We start from the raw sequence: 19306 nt of genomic DNA on the forward strand, positions 1-19306 counted from the left end.
ACCCTAATTGTAACCCTAACCCTAACCCTAATCGTAACCCTAACCCTAACCCTAATCGTAACCCTAACCCTAATTGTAACCCTAACCCTAACCCTAATAGTAACCCTAACCCTAACCCTAACCCTAATCGTAACCCTAACCCTAATTGTAACCCTAACCCTAACCCTAATCGTAACCCTAACCCTAATCGTAACCCTAACCCTAACCCTAATTGTAACCCTAACCCTAACCCTAATCGTAACCCTAACCCTAACCCTAATCGTAACCCTAACCCTAATTGTAACCCTAACCCTAACCCTAATCGTAACCCTAACCCTAATCGTAACCCTAACCCTAACCCTAATCGTAACCCTAACCCTAATTGTAACCCTAACCCTAATCGTAACCCTAACCCTAACCCTAATCGTAACCCTAACCCTAATTGTAACCCTAACCCTAACCCTAATAGTAACCCTAACCCTAACCCTAACCCTAATCGTAACCCTAACCCTAATTGTAACCCTAACCCTAACCCTAATCGTAACCCTAACCCTAATCGTAACCCTAACCCTAACCCTAATTGTAACCCTAACCCTAATCGTAACCCTAACCCTAATTGTAACCCTAACCCTAACCCTAATCGTAACCCTAACCCTAATCGTAACCCTAACCCTAACCCTAATTGTAACCCTAACCCTAATCGTAACCCTAACCCTAATCGTAACCCTAACCCTAATTGTAACCCTAACCCTAACCCTAACCCTAATCGTAACCCTAACCCTAACCCTAATTGTAACCCTAACCCTAATCGTAACCCTAACCCTAATCGTAACCCTAACCCTAATTGTAATCCTAACCCTAACCCTAATAGTAACCCTAACCCTAACCCTAACCCTAATCGTAACCCTAACCCTAATTGTAACCCTAACCGTAACCCTAATCGTAACCCTAACCCTAATCGTAACCCTAACCCTAACCCTAATTGTAACCCTAACCCTAACCCTAACCCTAACCCTAATCGTAACCCTAACCCTAATCGTAACCCTAACCCTAATTGTAACCCTAACCCTAATCGTAACCCTAACCCTAACCCTAATAGTAACCCTAACCCTAATTGTAACCCTAACCCTAACCCTAATAGTAACCCTAACCCTAATCGTAACCCTGACCCTAACCCTTATAGTAACCCTAACCCTAACCCTAATCGTAACCCTAACCCTAACCCTAATAGTAACCCTAACCCTAATTGTAACCCTAACCCTAACCCTAATAGTAACCCTAACCCTAATCGTAACCCTAACCCTAACCCTAATTGTAACCCTAACCCTAACCCTAATAGTAACCCTAACCCTAACCCTAATCGTAACCCTAACCCTAACCCTACTTGTAAATCCTAACCCTAACACTAACCCTAATTGTAACCCTAACCCTAATCCAGCCAGACGTGCAAAGACTAATACAAATGTCTATATTTTGTTCACACACTAAAGAATGAAAGAAAAAAATTGTTGCTTTTTATTTTATACAATCAATCTTTATTTATATAGCGCTAACTCACAACAAATCCACCATGAGCAGAGCACTTTGCAGCATTTAGCAAGTTACAGTGGCAAAGACAAACTTCCTTTAACAGGCAGAAACCTCCAGCAGGACCAGACTCATGTTAGACACACATCTGCCGAGGCCCAGTTGGAGAGAGGGATAGAGGGAGATGAGAGCATTGCACTGGCTACAGATGTTTGTTTATGCTAACCATTTCACCTCTGACTGCTTCAACAACCGTGCTCTCTCTCTCATTGCGCAGTGATCGCAGTGAACGACATGAAGTGGCAGACATCTGGGATGTTCAGGCCGTTCGTCGAGGTCTCCATGGTCGGTCCCTTCCTCGCCGACAAGAAGAGAAAGTTCACCACAAAATCCAAGAACAACAGCTGGACTGCGAAGTTCAACGAGGCCTTCCAGTTGTGAGTGTGGACTCTTAAACCTGCAAGTGAGCTAAACAGCTTGAATGTGTTCAAATATGAAGTGTTAATCCTCTTCTTCTGCTCCTCAGCGCCCTGGGTAAGGAGTCTCCGGACTGCTACGAGCTCCAGGTGACAGTCAAGGATTACTGTTTTGGCCGGGCGGACCGGGTGGTGGGCGTGGCTGTCGTCCAGCTGCGTGACGTCGCCGACCGTAAGAGCTGCGTGTGCTGGTGTCCGCTGGGGCCGCGCATCCAGACCGACGAGACGGGCTTGACGGTGATGCGTATCCTGTCCCAGAGGCCTGCCGACGAGGTGGCGAAGGAATTCTTCAAGCTCAAATCTGAAACTCGTCCTGTGGAGGAGGGCAGATGAGCTCAGACGCTCGCTCCAGATTAGAGTCTGTGAGGTGAAGAGAGCAATCAAAACATGGAGCAGGGTGAGGGTTTGAAATGAGAGCTGCATGTGTCTGCTGTTTATGAGCGCTGTCATCTTCATTCTCAGAAAACTCAGACCTTTAAAACCCCTCACCGATAATTCGCAACATGGAAAACCTCCAAGAAACCATCTCTTCAACCAAGCCTGGAAAGGGATTGATTTCATGAGGATGGAGCAAAAAAACCCAACCAATGTCACAAGTCCTTAAGTCCTTCCTTTTCTAACTGTACTCCCTATTTTGATTGCCTTCATATATTAAGACCTCAAGCTTTACTCCAAACACCCTCTCTCTCGGATCCATCCATACAACCATCCATCTTCCTCCATCTATCCGGGTCCGGGTCGCGGGGGCAGCAGTCTCAGCAGGGAAGCCCAGACACTCCTCTCCCCAGCCACTTCCACCAGCTCTTCTGGGAGGACACTGAGGCGTTCACAGGCCAGCTGAGAGACATAATCTCACCAGTCTGTCCTGGGTCTTCCCCGTGGCCTCCTCCCAGACGGACATGCCCGAAACTCCTCCCCAGGGAGGCGTCCGGGAGGCATCCTGTCCAGACGCCTGAACCACCTCATCTGGCTCCTGTCGAACCGGAGGAGCAGCGGCTCTACTTTGAGATGTCTGAGCTCCTGACCCGGTCTCTAAGGCTGAGCCCAGACACCCTGCGAAGAAAGCTAATTTCAGCCGCTTGTATTCACAATCTTGTTCTGTCGGTCACTACCCACAGCGCGTGAACATAGGTGAGGGTTGGAACCTAGATTGACCGGTTAATCGAGAGCTTTGCCTTCTGGCTCAGCACTCTTAGACCGGTACAGCGTCTGCATCACTGCCGACGCTGCCCCGATCCGATTCTGTCAATCCAGCGCTCCCTCTTCCCCTCATTTGTGAACAAGATCCCGAGATACTTAAACTCCTCCGCTTGGGGTAAAGACTCTCCTCCGACCCGGAGTGGGCAAGCCACCCTTTTTGGACTTTGAGGTGCTGACCCTCATCCCTGCTGCTTCACACTCGGCTGCAAACCATCCCAGTGCGAGCTGGAGGTCGCTGCAAACCATCCCAGTGCGAGCTGGAGGTCACTGCTCTATGATGCCAATAGGACCACATCATCTGCAAAAAGGAGAGATGGAATCCTAAGGTTATTGAACTTCATCGCCACTTGGCTGCACCTAGAAATTCTAAAGTTATATTTTTGGGGGGTTTTTGCCTTTATTCAATAGGACAGCTGAAGAGAGACAGGAAATATGGGGAGTAGAGAGCGGGGGAACACATGCAGGAAATAGTCGACCGGTCGGGAATCAAACCGGCGACCCCTGCGACGAGGACTGTAGCCTCTGTATGTGGGGCGCTTAGACTGCTAGGCCACCAGCGCCCTAGCACCTAGAAATTCTGTCCATAAAAGTTATGAACAGAACCAATGACAAACGGCAGCCTCCCTCGGGTGACTGAATTTATTCAGTCCCAGAATATTCTTCTGAGCACCATGGCCTCAGACTTAGAGGTGCTGATCCCCATCCCCGCCGCTTCACACTCAGCTGCAAACCGTCCCAGTGCGAGCTGGAGGTCACTGTTCGATGAAGCCAATAGGACGACATCATCTGCAAAGAGCAGAGACGGAATCCCAAGGCCACCGAAGCGTACACCCTCCGCCACTTGGCTGCGCCTAGAAATTCTGTCCATAAAAGTTATGAATAGAACCGTTGACAAAGGGCAGCCCTGGCGGAGTCCAACCCCCACCGGGAACGAATTCGACTTACTGCCGGCATCAGATACAACTTATAGCAAGAGAAAGTAGTCAGAATCCTGGACCATCATACACCAATATGAAGAGTTCTTATAAAAGTGCCATCATGCTAACACTATGAAGTGTTAAACCAAGAAAAGTGTGTCAATGTCTGAGTAGACCTGTAGAGTGAACTGGATCTGTAAGACGTGGTCTAGAAAGAAAAGAGGACACAAATGATGTCGCCTTAAAAATAGAGGACTAGACAACAGAGCTAGCTAAAGGAGCTAGCGAACAAAACTAGCTAAACGAGCTAGCCTGCAGCCCAGAGAGACACTTAAAACATTAACTTGTAAAGCAAAAAGGCACTTATTTATATCTGCAGAAGCAAAGGATTGTGGGTAAAGTAGTTTAATTAATAAGTGACCTCTGGACTGTAGCCTAGCAAACAACGTGCAGCGAGAAGAAACGCAGCGTCAGAGGTTTTTGATTCTGTTTTTGCCAAGATTCAAACTGTGACTGTGAACACTGTTTACCTGTAGACCCACTCTGAAAGGAAACCACCAAACGTTTACAACCTGTTTACAGGAGTTTAATACTTTCAACACCTTTACCGGGGACCAGAAGTGGAACTCTTTAGATTTCATTTCTTCTACTTTTACAGTTTTAAACTGAAATGGGAACAAATCAGATGCCACAGCCTTGCCATGCATGCAAACTCTGCACTGCACCGATCATACGTTACACCGAACACCTGATTGGTTTTCTGCTTTTGACGCACTCAAAACTTGGACTTGGAAGAAAAAAAAAGACGTGCTGGCAGGCTGTTCAGTTTACTGAAGTGGGACTGAGTTTAATCCACTTACGTGTTTACTATGTGCCAAGGAACGCAAGTGTTCAGTGAGCTCGCTAGACCGGCTCTCCTTAGGTTGTCGTGATGTGGTCATTGTAGATGTCCCTTTCTGCACCGTGGGTAGAGGATAGGATTTACAGACGTATTCGTGCATCAAAAGGGATATCATACGATGACCACAGCTGCAGGAACAACTGAACTCTTGCACTCTGTAAGTTTGTACAATAATAAAGCCAGAGCATGTATTTATTGTATACAAAGTCAAACTAGAAGTGTGATCTTTTTCTTGTATGTACTGTGAAATAAGGAGATTGATCAGATGTATGTAAAATATAGTTATCATTAATCCAATGTGAGATATGTTGAATATAATTGTAACAATATTTTGTATATAAAATATTTATGAATCAAATCACATGGCTCTTGTCTTTCTGTTGCAGGAACTTCATAATCCTGATACTTGTTTTTTCATAGCAGACATTTGAAATTATCCTAGCAATGAAGAAAGGGGTGTTACTTATCTATCTATTTATCTATCTATCTATCTATCTATCTATCTATCTATCTATCTATCTATCTATCTATCTATCTATCTATCTATCTATCTATCTAATCTATTAGTCAATGAGCATGCATTAAAACCTGGAATCTATACTTAAAGAAGCAGACAGCCTTTCACAAGCAGGATTTGGATGCACTAAAAGCCATTAACCGTCAAATAAAAGAACAACATCATCAAAACCAAACTCAAATACAAAGACAAACTCGAACTGGAATTCAGCACCATGAACACTAAACAAGCCTTCGACAAAGTCAGGTCACTTACTGGTTATGACTCCAAACCCAAGCTGTCTGCAATAACCGACCCCATTTCATTTGCTGAAGATCTGAACACCTTTTTACTCAAGATTCGGCCATTTTTATAAACTTCCCTTGCCATCCATCCCCAAATGTTCTCTATGGGATTTAAATCAGGGGAACATGCAGGATGGTCCAAAAGAGTGATGTTATTCTCCCTGAGGAAGTCCTTCGTCAAGCGAGCATTGTGAACTGCAGCATTGTCCTGTTGAAAAACCCAGCTGTTACCACACAGACGAGGGCCCTCAGTCATGAGGGATGCCCGCTGCAACATCTGCACATAACCAGCCGCCATTTGACGACCCTGCACCACCTGAAGCTCCGGTGTTCCACTGAATGAAAAAGCACCCCAGATCATGATGGACCCCCTCCACTGTGCCGGGTAGAAAACATCTCAGGTGGGATCTCCTTGTCATGCCAGTAACGTTGGAAGCCATCTGGACTGTCAAGGTTAAATTTTTTCTCATCAGAGAATAAAACTTTTTTCCACCTTTCAGTGTCCCATGTTTGATGCTCCCTGGCAAAGTCTAAACGGGCAGTTTTGTGGCGTTGAAGGAGACGAAGTCTTTGAATTCGAAACCCTTTTCCCGCAGATGCCGTCTGATGGTTATTGCGCTGCAGTCGGCACCAGTAAGGGCCTTAATTTGGGTCGAGGACCTCCCTGTGTCTTGACGGACAGCCAATCGGATCCTCCGGCTCAGCGCTGGTGTAATTTTTTTTGGGTCTACCACTTGACTTTTTTGTTCCATAATGCTCAGGATCTTTCAAAAAATTTAGAATGACTGTCTTACTGCGTCCAACCTCAGCAGCTATGGCACGCTGCCAGAGGCCTTTCTTATGCAGCTCGACAATCCGACCATGTTCAAAAAGAGAAAGCCTCTTAGCTTTAGCCATCAGGAGGGCATGACAGTGTGAATGCCTGACAGAAAAGCGATGGTCTTAAAGGTGACATATCATGCAAAATTGACTTTTTAATGGTTCTCTACCTGAAATATGTTTCCCTGGCATGTCTACAAACCCCCCGAGAATGAAAAGAATCCATTCTGCCCCTGTTCTGATTTCTCCACCTTTCTGTAAATGTGTGTGAAACGAGCCGCTTCAGACTTCAGTGTTTTTGTTACGTAACAACAATATCCGGTCTGTCACAGAGTCAGAGCTCGGAGCTTGTTCAGCCCATAGACTGTATGAAATACAACTCAACCCCTCCTCTGTTTTTCATTCCCTGCACACATGTGTGCTAACAAGGAGCTTAGGAGGGAGGCATGCTAGTTGTAGGCTGTCTTAATAAACACAAAGGTCGGTTTTACTCCCCACGTCTGCAGATTTGAAGATCTAGTGGAGGATTTTTAGTTTTCATGGATAAGTGCTAGCGCTAATTAGCATAGCCACATAGCTACATGTTCATAGCTGTAGCTGTGAACCAAGACACACGTCGACATACTGACAAATAAAACAACAAGAAACACAGAATCTGTGACCAATCCTTCAGAAAGGTCCTGCTGCCTTTCTGGCAGAGGTCGGTTTTACTCCCCACGTCTGCAGATTTGAAGATCTAGTGGATGATTTTTATTTATCATGGATAAGTGCTAGCGCTAGTTAGGATAGCCACATAGCTTCATGTTCGTAGCTGTGTACCAAGACACACGTCTACATACTGATAAATAAAACAACAAGAAACACTAAATCTGTGACCAATCCTTCTGAAAGGTCCTGCTACAGGCGCCTCTCCGTCAGGATCAGATTCAGAGGGTTGAAGTAACGTGATCTCTGAGCAGCCGTGTATATTCAGCCAACATGTAAACATTAGATCAACGTGCTGGAGAGCCGAGGCACATCCACTTCCGGAGGGGGCGTGGTCAGAGAGAAAACAGAGTGTTCTGAGGAGGACTGAAGAAGAGGGTTTTTCAGGCAGACCAAAATCTGATTTCAAAGTGTTTTTTTGAGCATAAACTTTAAAGACATGTTTTGGGGACCTCTTAGACCAATATATATTGATGAAAAAAGCGTGATATGTCACCTTTAAACTTTTGATCAGCTGATAAACAGCCTATTTCAGTTGAATTGTTGTTTTCAATAAATTGCTTTTTATCTCACTCCCCCTTCTTGCTTTTGCATATTGTAGCTCTACTTAAAACCTCATTAAGATCCAAATGTGCAAAATGCAAATTCTAGCAATTTTTCAACTGGTCTTAAGATTTTGATCAGGTCTGTATACTAAAAAATATTGTTTTCTTCTCTTAATGACACAGATCTATGACAGGTAAAAAAAAAACTCAGCTGGCATTTTGGGTGTTGTCAACAGATTTATTGACTTCTTATACAACTGTCTCTCTCAAAAGTCTCTTGATGCTGTTACAATCTGAATATGAAAATAATCTGAGAAATCCACCTCAATCATCATTCAGTATATCCTGCTGAGATAACATGAAGATTATATAATACTGTACATTGTTTAAAACATGTATGATGCTCGCTTTAAACAAATATTGAATATATCTGAATACATTACATGGATATATAGACTTTAACAGTGAAATCACATAAATAGACTATTGTTATATTGTTGTACCCATATTTTGAAAAAAAAAAAAAATTCTAAATGCTGAAATAAATATTTAGAGGAATGTTTTCTAGAATGTGAAAGACAAAGGTAAACGACTGCTGGAGTTTCCTTCAATGAGAAACATTTAAAACACTTAACAACTCATAACAAATTAAACTTCTATATATATGAGTCTTGAAAATCTCTAAAAAATAATTATTATTAAATAAATCAACCCGATTTTTTTACTGTACCGTCCTGAGGAAAAAAGACATTTAACATTTGTTTGTAAAAAAAAGAAAGAAAAGATAACTTAGATTCACTTCAATGATAGTTTTAAAGGAATGGAAGTCCAGTTTAGTGAGTTGTAGTTCAGCTGACCTGATTCATTTCGTGGCTTTGTTAACATTTTACATGACACACACTTTGTCAAACTTTAAATGGTCCACAGGTAGCTGGGAAATCTTTGATCCAGCACTTCATCTGACGGGGAGATTCTGCTCCTTTCCAATCAATTCTGACCATTCACTTCCGCCTACATTACCCACAATGCAACTCTCCTACGACCGTTAAGCTAGCAATTCCAGCGTGTTTCGCTAGCATGTAGCCAACGGCGGTGGATAAAGAAGAAGAGGAGCAGGCTGAAGACGTCTCTCACTCTCACTTTCCTACAGTTATTTTTATTTTAAACTTAAACTGACTCAAAGGACTTGAGGCACTTTATTCATGTAACTCCCTCTTCAGCCGCCAAAGTAGCGGTTGTACTCGCCTACGGAAGCCTGAAGTGGACATATGATTGCCCATTTCTTTACTCAGCTCTCCTTTATACATGAATTGAAGTATGCTGTTTATCAGAATGTGATTATCTTTGGCTAACAAAGCTGGTTTTCCCACTATGACGGATTAATTTATCAGATTATATTAAAATAAAACAGCTTGTTTTCTATAATAATGAAATATATTTCAGTTTTTCTTTCATTTTCTCAACATAATCTTGGTTTTAATATCACAAGAGATTGATTTCTCACACTTTCTCATGATAAGGAAGCTGTTTCTCTCAAGATAAAGAGTTAAATTTAGCAGTTTTATCAAGATCTCGCCGAATTTTTCTCACTATCTGGGTTTTACGGTGGCTGGGAAGTGCAATACAAATTCACAAAGGATGAAACACTTTTACAAAGTTGGAGACAAATTTACATTTTGGAAAACATTTTTACGTGTTATTCACTTTATTCCACTTTTTTGTGCCGGACATCCAGTTTAAGATATTGAGTTGCTCGATAAATATCTCCAAAATGTCTTGGGAACATTTCCAAAGTTTGCTTAAAAGCCGCTATGGCTCTATCGCAGGGGTGTCAAACATGCGGCCCGTGGGCCAAAACCGGCCCGCCAGAGGTTCCAATCCGGCCCGCTGAACGACTTTGTAAAGTGAATAAATTACAGAGAAGGCATTAAATGGAATTTTTCAATACAAGTAACTACTATTTTAAATTTGCCCTTAGGGGGTCGCATACAATCAAAGTGCTGACGGAGCGCACCTGAACAATGCTTTTTTTCCAGGACTTTTTTTCTCAAAGTGAAAAATTACTTGCTGTTCGCATAATCCGGTTGAGATTCACAAAGAGTTTTGAGAGCACTATAAGATGATCCACTAACGACTAACACTAGCACTACACCCCTGCATACAACACTGTCCAGCAAACTGTTCATGCTGGACCTGAGGGGTCCAGAATAATCAACTTTACCTTGTTCATTATTATAATCTATCTGCTCTTTTGCTGTAAACATTACACACTGTGTTAGGTGTATGGGTAACCTGTGTGTTTGGTGTGTTTGCAGCAGGTTTCAGTGTTTAAAGAGTAAAATATTGAGCCCACTGTGAGACTCATCATGGTGAAAAATACAACAGCTGTTTCTGTAGAAAGATTGTTCATTAAATGTGAACATTTTCAGAATGTACTTGTACTTTTTTGCACTAAAACAAAGGGAAACATTTGGAGTTTTCATTATTTTTAGGTTATTAAGTTATGATTTTACTGGTCCGGCCCACTTCAGATCATCTTGGGCTGTATGTGGCCCCTGAACTGAAAGGAGTTTGACGCCCCTGCTCTATCGGCTTTGAATTAGTCAAGCTACTCATTTACCATTGACAGGAAGTGCTTCACAATAACAGTTAACTACCTGCGTCCGTTCAACCGCCATAAATAAGGTGAATAAAAAAATGTCATGAAAACACTTTTACCAAGGCTGAAACATATTTACATTTCAGAAAAATAATTTACAAAATTCTGACAAAGAAAGGGAATGTACCAATGAACCAATCAGACATAAACAAAATAAATGCTAATGCTAAATTTCCAATGGTTTAAGGGGCGCTGGTGGCCTAGCGGTCTAAGCGCCCCACATACAGAGACTACAGTCCTCTTGCAGGGGTCGCCAGTTCGATTCCTGACCGGTTGACCATTTCCTACATGTCTTCCCCAGCTCTCTACCCCCCATTTTTCCTGACTCTCTTCAGCTGTCCTGTGGAATAAAGGCAAAAAAGCCCCAAAAATATAACTTAAAAAAAATTCTAATGGTTTTCATTTTGAAATTCCAAATCAGAGATAGCCGTGAGTGGCAGGAAAACATTTGGAGGTGTTGATTTATCAGTCTGACTTTAAATATTTAAAGGCACTATGAGGAGTTTTTAACTGGCTGAGAAACAGACTGAACCTGATACTGATGCCTCTTTATGACCCTCAAAAGCAAACAAGACCATCCACAACAACACTGACACCTTCTCTGTTGTCATTTTAATGTCTAAAACTGCTCTGAGGGGGTAGGTGTCAGAACAGATGATTGACATCTCGCTTTAGAAACACCCTTTTTTGGCAGTTTTCATTGCAAATAATCACATTGTAAGATAAGTCTAAATGTTAAAAGACAACAGGATGAGGTTATTGTCTGAAGACACTTATTTTGCATGTACAGGACAAGAGATAAGAGGTATCACTTTGTCCACAAGGGGGCGCCAGAATCAATACAAGCTAAAAGTTCCTCACAGCAGCTTTAAGGGGAAACAGGGTTATTAATGTCACATATGTATTAATTCCCTGGCTGTTGCACATTTTGATATTACAGACGTCTTATATTTTGAAAATCATAGGAGCATTTTGTCAATTTATTTTCCTAAATGTATGTTTGTTTTGGCCTTTGTAAAAGTGTTTTGCTAATGTCATTTTGTTCTATTATAAAATGTTAAAATGTTTTACAAAATGTTAATTTGTCTCAAACTTTGTAAAAGTGTTATCCTTTGTAAATTTGCATTGCACTTCCCAGCCACCGTAGGCTAGAACAAAGCAGTTTTTTTCCATCACACTTTCATTTATTTTGGTATTTCAAGGTAAAAATGCAGATTTTGTTGTATTTTCAAGTTGTTTTCTTGGGACCTTGACCCCTTTTTTGGATACTGAATACTGTTGCATTTCGACCAGTTCAACTTTAAGCCCTGGTCTAAAGAATTAAAACCCTGATCAGAGTAGTAGAGAGCTTGACCCCGAGGTGTCTAAGTACTTTTGTTCATATTTTATGCTCCTTAATTGATACCACACTAACAGGGAGGCTCATCAGTAGTTTATTTGAGGGTCAGATTTAAGCTCCTGTCATTTTACTTCACTGTAGAGGCAGCATGTTGCAGGTCCTGGTCATATCAAGTCTCTCAGGATGTGCTTTCTCACGGCGGCTAACTTCACTGGTCCGGTAACATGGAGGTCATCGTCTTGGTTATGATTGGCTGTTTTCTGCAGCTTGTGCGTGCTCTCCAGAGGCTCCGTTAGCCTGCTTGGTCTGCATGCTGTCGGGGAGCAGGACCTCCACAGAGAAGCTGACTCTCTTGGCCTGGAAGATGCTGTACGTGTTGTCAAACCTGAGAACATCTGAGAAGAACACACAGATCTCAGAGATTATGACTCTGCTGGATAATAAACCATCAGACTGTGTCAGGTCTGGTCACTCACAGACTCCCGGGCGCTCACAGGTCAGTGATCCGTCCTCGGGGACTAAGTGGGAGTTGTATCTCTGACTCTGTACGACTTCATGCATCTGTGCGGCCTTCTTCCACTCGCCCTTTTTAGCCTTCATGAACACCCCGAAGCCGATGTCTGCACTGTCGGTGGCGAACTGCCATCTGCAGAGACGGAAAAGAACATTTCTGAAAAAGTGAAACTTGCTTTTGTAACTTTTTAAAAATCATTTGTGACAGGTAAGTTTATTATTTTTGGTATTATATTATTGAAAGCATGCCTTTAATGTTGCTTAATGATTTCATCAGTAGGATGAAGCATTTTTTTTAAATGCAGATCAAAGCGTTTTCCATCTTCTAATGTTATTTATTCACTTGTTTAACTCTGTCTTCCAGCATTAATCAAAATATATCTTCATTTTTTCCCATGATATTTAGATTTAGATATCATTCTTCAGGTACAAAGATTTTGGTTTCATGTGTTTTGGGCCTGCCCTCATCCATTCTTACTGGGAAGAGCTGGCAAAAGAAATTAGGATAATTTTTGGATATGAAGTCTTGGGTCTCAGGACAGGTATCTTTACAAAATCCTCTTGGCTGCAAGCAAAAAAAGCCATCACACGGATGTGGATGCAGAAAAAACCTACCAACAAAGGACGACTGGACTGCAATTGTTAAAGGTGACATATCATGCAAAATGGACTTTTTAATGGTTCTCTCCCTGAAATATGTGTCCCTGTCTACAAACCCCCCATGAATGAAAAGAATCCATTCTGCCCCTGTTCTGATTTCTACACCTTTCTGTAAATGTGTGTGAAACGAGCCGTTTCAGACTTCCGTGTTTTTGTTACGTCACAACAATATCCGGTCTGTCACGGAGTCAGAGCTCGGAGCTTGTTCAGTTGAGTTGTATAAAATACAACTCAACCCCTCCTCCGTTTTTCATTCCCTGCACACGTGTGCTAACAAGGAGCTTAGGAGGGAGGCATGCTAGTTGTAGGCTGTCTTAATAAACACAAAGGTCGGTTTTACTCCCCACGTCTGCAGATTTGAAGATCTAGTGGATGATTTTTATTTTCCATGGAAAAGTGCTAGCGCTAGTTAGCATAGCCACATAGTTCGTAGCTGTGTACCAAGACACACGTCGACATACTGATAAATAAAACAACAAGAAACACTAAATCTGTGACCAATCCTTCAGAAAGGTCCTGCTACAGGCACCTCTCCGTCAGGATCAGATTCTGGATCAGATTCAGAGGGTTGAAGTAACGTGATCTCTGAGTAGCCGTGTATATTCAGCCAACATGTAAACATTAGATCAACGTGCTGGACAGCCGAGGGCACACCCACTTCCTGAGGGGGCGTGGTCAGAGAGAAAACAGACTGTTCTGAGGAGGGCTGAAGAAGAGGGTTTTTCAGGCAGACCAAAATCTGATTTCAAAGTGTTTTTTTGAGCATAAACTTTAAAGACATGTTTTGGGGACCTCTTAGACCAATATATATTGATGAAAAAAGTGTGATATGTCACCTTTAACAACATTTATTCCATGGAAAAACTCACCTTCTTCTTAAGACTACAAGCTGATGACTGTGTGAAATACTGGAAAAAAGGGGACTCACACCAGAGTTTGTAACCCTTCATCTGTGTAGATGATATATATTGTTTTGTACTATTGAATGGCCTGGAACAACCTCCCTTTATTTTATTATTATTTATTTTTTAATTGTATTTAATTTTGTTTCTTTTTTCCCTTTTGTAAACCTGAAATTGAAATAAAAAGAAAGTAGAAAAAAAAAAGAAAAAAAAAAGATTTCGGTTTCAACTAGGGATGTCAATTTTCAGCATTCTCCGTGATCGATCTCTGGAAATGTTAACGATCAATATAAATTAGGTGTCAGTCAGGAGCACAACCAGGTCATAACCAGTCCAGCAGTAGAGAAAAAAAGCGCTCGTGGAGACCTGTCACTCAGCCGCAGCCCCCAGCTGAGCGTCTCCGCTGTGAGCAACACCTTCAGTCAGCTGATTCACATCCAAACATGCTTTAAACTTCAAACACCTCCCTGATAACTGAACCAAATATGAGACCACATGATGTTTGTTCCACGTGATAGAGAATCAAAACAACAAATGTGTTCGAGTAAGTTCTTAACAAGCAATTAATCCATACTCGATTAATCGTTAACAACCCTGTATACCTTTAGATCTCTTCTTAAAACTGACTTTGGTACCCAGCATGAGAGCTGTGAGTCTCTGTGATTTAATCTTGATATATTTTTGAATTCCTTTACCTGTTTTTTGTTTGCCTGTTTCACTGGCTTTTATGTGATTTTATACATTTGTCTTATATGTTTGTATCTAGTTTAAAATGTACTTCTGTGCTTTTATGTTTTAGATATTTTTTATGTGTTTTTATGTCTTTTTTTTTATCATACCAAGCAGCACTTTGGTGAACATGGTTTGTCAAGATGTGCTCTGGATTGTTTTTTGTTTGTATTTTCTGGGGTTTGTTTCTGATCTAAAACTGAAGCACAGTTAATGAATATAATAAGTGTGGTTATTTTTTATACTTGTACATCAATGTATTTCTTTAAGGTCTTGAACCACTCTTTACTCCATCACTACACCCTGTTGGTTCCAGGCTGAATTTCCCTGAATTTCCCTCCCCGGGATGAATAAAGTATTTCTGATTCTGATTCAGATTCAGATTCTGACCTGAGGACGCAGCCCGGGAACAGGATCTCATAATCCAGCTGCTGGGAGGAGCCTCGACTGACGGTCAGACACTGCTCGTAGTCCACCTTCACGTGATCCCGCACGTAGTACGAGGTGGGAACTGGGCCTACGTGGTGGATCTGCAGCCGACAAACATGAACAGAGTTAGGATGTGAGTGTTACTAAGGGGAAATATATGAAATGATGGAAGAGGGTGAAGAAACCAGAGAGAGTCAGCACTTACTGTGAGTTTGTGATATTGTCTGAATGCTTGAAACTTAAAATATTTTTAAAGAAGTTCCCAAAGTGCGACCACTTTTCTCTTTATTGTTAACAACAAATTCACTTGTGTAGTTTCACAGTGCTGCAGTACAAGAACAAACCAGCAGAGGGCAGTGTTTCCTCAATACATGATTTAATCCAGCAGGTGATAATTCACATTATGCATGAGAGTGATGACAGACATGAGTATACACAAAAACAAAGACACACACACATGCAGCTCAAGAAAAAAAAAGGATTATAAGAAGCCGGTCAGCTCAAAGGAGAATCATTCCAGCTCCTGTCTCAGATAAAAATGTTTCTGTACGGGAAGTCAAACTTGTGAAAACACTTCTCTAAAAACCTCAGAGAGCTCGACAGAACCGTTATTGGGACACAGAGAAACGATGGAGAAAGACATGAACAAAAGGAAAACAAAAGAGAGACAGGAGGAATAAAAAAAGTCCAGGATGATGCTGTAGATCACTGCAACTTAAAACTGACAATATCCTCCTCTGACATCAAAACACAGAGAGGCCACAGAGAGACTGCATCTGTTTGTTTTCTTGCATACATTTTGAAAAAGAATATTTTGGTAAAGCTTCATTCTTTAAGGCCAAAACTTTTATCGTTGCACAGACATTATAAAATAGGGGGAAAAGCAGCCTGGATGTGTCTGACAGGAACCAAAAACAACTAACTAACAATCCAAAGAAGTGTAAGAAAGCTACACTAGCTCTCCCCTGTGTTTAGCCTCACACTCACAGCACAGACATTAGAGTAACTTCAATCTTCTGATCTAACTATTGTTAATGAAGAGAAAAAATGGAGCCCCTAAAGTCTCATAAGATGACACTATCGATCATGTTCCACAAGCTAATTCAATTGAGCACTAAGTTATCTTCTTATGCACACAGGATGAAACTTGTGCACGTTATCTGGTGCACACTGTAATGGTAAAATCGGTTCCTTTGTGGTCAACTGCCCGAGACGCCCCAGGTCCCATTGTGTTTTAAATTGTGACGTCTAGACTCTGAAACCTCCTTGATGAATACACAATCCCATCCTGGTGCAGATACCTACAACAGACAAAGGGTGTGAAAGGGTGTGGAACACACTTTAGGGACCCCGCCCTGATGTAGATACCTGCAACAGACAAAGGGTGTGAAACACACCTTAGGGGGCGGTTCTCAGGTATAAATGTTCAAGCTTTCCCCATGTTCGAGGTCTTTCTTCATTCCAACCGCTTGGGTGTTGACTGACCTTTTCCTTGCAAAGAAAATAAAACCTTGTCGGCTGGGAGAAGTCTCTATTTCATTATTCACCAGTAACTAGGGATGGGTACCTTTCACATTTGAACTGATACTGTTACTCAACGGTACCAATTTTCGGTACTTTTGTGTTTTCATGTAGTAATAAATATTAATTTTAAGAAAAAAATCTCAAATTTGTTTAATTTAAACAGAAACAGGATTATATAGGTGATTAGATATATTAGCTGACACGTGCTCGTGGCCTCTAATTGCTCTTTCGGGACTTTATCAAGTAACACATATGAACGCCTGTGGACGGGAAAAGGTCAGTTCTCCGTCTCTTTATAATAAGAGGACACACAGCTTACTTGTTGGGCATTCACGCACACAGGTGCGGTTCTAAACAGGGTTAGGTAGTCGGAGCGAGAGCGTCAGTCTCAACCATAGACTGTAGAAAATAAACTTAACCCTCCTGCAGCTCTGCCTCGCCGTGAGGGCACGCGCCCGTCAGCTGCAGGCTCCGGTTGGCGCGCTCCCGCGCAGATGCAGAGAGCAGAGACGTCCACCCGATCAGCCTCTGACTTTATTACAGGGTGAAAGTCTGGACAATCGCCTCCTCTTCCACTCTCTCACAGTCACAGGGATGCGTTCAGGTACCGAAACATGGTACCGTTTGATTTTACGTGAGTCGGTACTCGGTAGTACCGACGGAATTCGGTCGGTACCTATAAAAGTACCGAATTCAGTACCCATCCCTACCAGTAACGGGAAGTAACGGCAAAAACTTCCACAACAACACATAAGTTAAAAATCGTGTTCTCACAAGCTCATTATATTGCTATTTAACCCTTGCTAGTGCGGCAGCGGTGACGAGTTTACTGCCATCAATTGCCATCCTTTGTGGGACGAGTTGAGGGTGTATGATGCCTCCCATGTTTTGCTGATTTGTGCTGCTAAAATCTGTCAAATTCAGTCAGTCATTCTTGGTGAAAGCATTTTTTATCCATGTAGTATGTTTGAAAGAAACTCCATATGTATTATCTAACATATTTTTCGGTGGTATGTATTTTCTGTCGAGTAGTTAGAGCTCAACATGCTTTGATTTTAATAACCAGTGTGCAGCAATGCTATCACATAGTTAAAGGCACAGTGAGGAGTTTTTAACTGGTTCAGAAACAGTTTGAATCTGACACTGAGGCCTCTTTATGACCTTCAAAAGGAAACAAGACCACCAGCAACAAGGCTGGGGTTTTTTTTGGCGTAATTTTTACTGCCTGAAACCGCTGTGAAGGGGGTTGGTGTGACCAGATGAACATGAATTAATCACATGAAGTGATTAATTTGACTTTTAACAGACAAAAGGATGTCTTAAAACACTACTTTCACATGCTAAGGACAAGAAGTAAGAGTAACTTTGTCCACAGGGGGCGCCATAATCAATACAAACCAAAAGTTCCTTACTGCAGCTTTAAATAAATCATTGCTTTCTAAGTTCAGCCATTTTTAGCCCATTTCTACTACGAAGGCGGCTGTGAGAGACCGAACACGCTGCAGGGTGTTGATGCCAGGATCACAACACATGACAAGAGAAAGCACTTCTGAAATCACTTGTTATCTTGAACTCAACTTGTTCAAACAAGATAAAAATCATCATCTTTCCAGGACTTCAGAGGCTCCACAGAAAAAGCATCTCTCCTGCTGTTCCTTTAATTCTATTCAGTTCCTACTAGCTGCTGGAATCAATACAGTACACGTTTAAGGACACACAGCTAGCTACCTAAAAACACACAAAAAACGTAAACAAAGAAAAAAAAGTGAGGCTTAGCATCTCAATTCCTTGAGTCTTGAATGCTGCCAAATTGAATTCTGTCCTCCTGTTCCTCATTTGTCCTTGGCCCAATTATATATCTACAGAAACATTGACAAACCCAGAGTTAGTGTGGACTTCATCTGTCAGTGCGGCTACTCAAGCTGCAGCTCTCTCAGCGATAAACTCTCGTTAGCTTTATGTAGTTTCTACTCAGCGAGGCAGGACTGCAGCAGGGAGGATGAGGACCTTCATTACATGCAACTAATCGCAGCACACTATCTGCAGCCTAAAGACACAACCCTTCTGCACCTCGTCATGTGTGTTGTTTGTCTATCTATGAAACGGGACACATCATTTAGCATTTCCACAGCCGGTCCAAAACAGTCCTTGATTTGTGTTTGCCCGGCTGTGATCACATGACTAATCCATCTGTAACACGGTCCCTACAACAAAACCGTGTTATCATTTTATGACCCAGTGTTTAAAGAATTAGACTCTGTGTTATTCTTGTGTCTCTCTGTCTTCATCTCACCTGTGACAGGAAAAACCGGTGGGACTGAAAGTAGTTTGCCAGTCAAATCTAAAACCACAACATGTCAGGCATCTTCGCCAACTAGTGAAAGCAAAGCTAGCCGCTGCAAAGCACATGCAAATGAGTGAAACAACACAGCAGAGGCTCTGACAACAGAGTCAGTGTGTGTGAAAATACTCCAAAGCAAGCGTACTGTTTCAGTGCTGAGCTGCACGAATGATTTTCATACAGGAGGGCTGATCGGATGAAGCTGGAGTCAGACTTTAGCGATTGTAAACGTGACTTCTTTCTGTCTTTTTTTAATGTTTGTGTGCATCTATTGTTGCACGTTCAAAATCAAATCTCAAACAGCTTCTGTATCGGATGCTTGTCCATACCAACTTATCAT

General features: G+C 42.0%; 2 protein-coding genes across 5 annotated transcripts in view; one reads left to right on the forward strand and one right to left on the reverse strand.

Annotated features, from left to right (window-relative positions):
* Window positions 1-2750, forward strand: part of LOC117818550 (protein unc-13 homolog B-like) — a 72573-nt gene extending 69823 nt beyond the window's left edge. Inside the window, exons 20-21 of the mRNA XM_034691487.1 lie at window positions 1784-1943; window positions 2033-2750. Of these exons, the coding sequence (XP_034547378.1) occupies window positions 1784-1943; window positions 2033-2315 (443 nt within the window). The 3' untranslated portion in view covers window positions 2316-2750. The remainder of the gene's footprint in view (window positions 1-1783; window positions 1944-2032) is intronic.
* Window positions 2751-8094: 5344 nt separating this feature from the next.
* sec14l8 (SEC14-like lipid binding 8) overlaps window positions 8095-19306 on the reverse strand; it is a 34340-nt gene continuing 23128 nt past the window's right edge. For 3 of the 4 annotated variants that reach the window (XM_034692446.1, XM_034692444.1, XM_034692443.1), the window contains exons 11-13: window positions 15063-15202; window positions 12345-12514; window positions 8095-12263 (exon numbers count right to left, since the gene is read on the reverse strand). In XM_034692446.1, the coding sequence (XP_034548337.1) occupies window positions 12112-12263; window positions 12345-12514; window positions 15063-15202 (462 nt within the window). In that variant the 3' untranslated portion in view covers window positions 8095-12111. The remainder of the gene's footprint in view (window positions 12264-12344; window positions 12515-15062; window positions 15203-19306) is intronic. The other variant, XM_034692445.1, reaches the window with a different exon arrangement.

The sequence above is a fragment of the Notolabrus celidotus genome, chromosome 9 (assembly GCF_009762535.1).
Source record: "Notolabrus celidotus isolate fNotCel1 chromosome 9, fNotCel1.pri, whole genome shotgun sequence".
Taxonomy (NCBI): domain Eukaryota; kingdom Metazoa; phylum Chordata; class Actinopteri; order Labriformes; family Labridae; genus Notolabrus; species Notolabrus celidotus.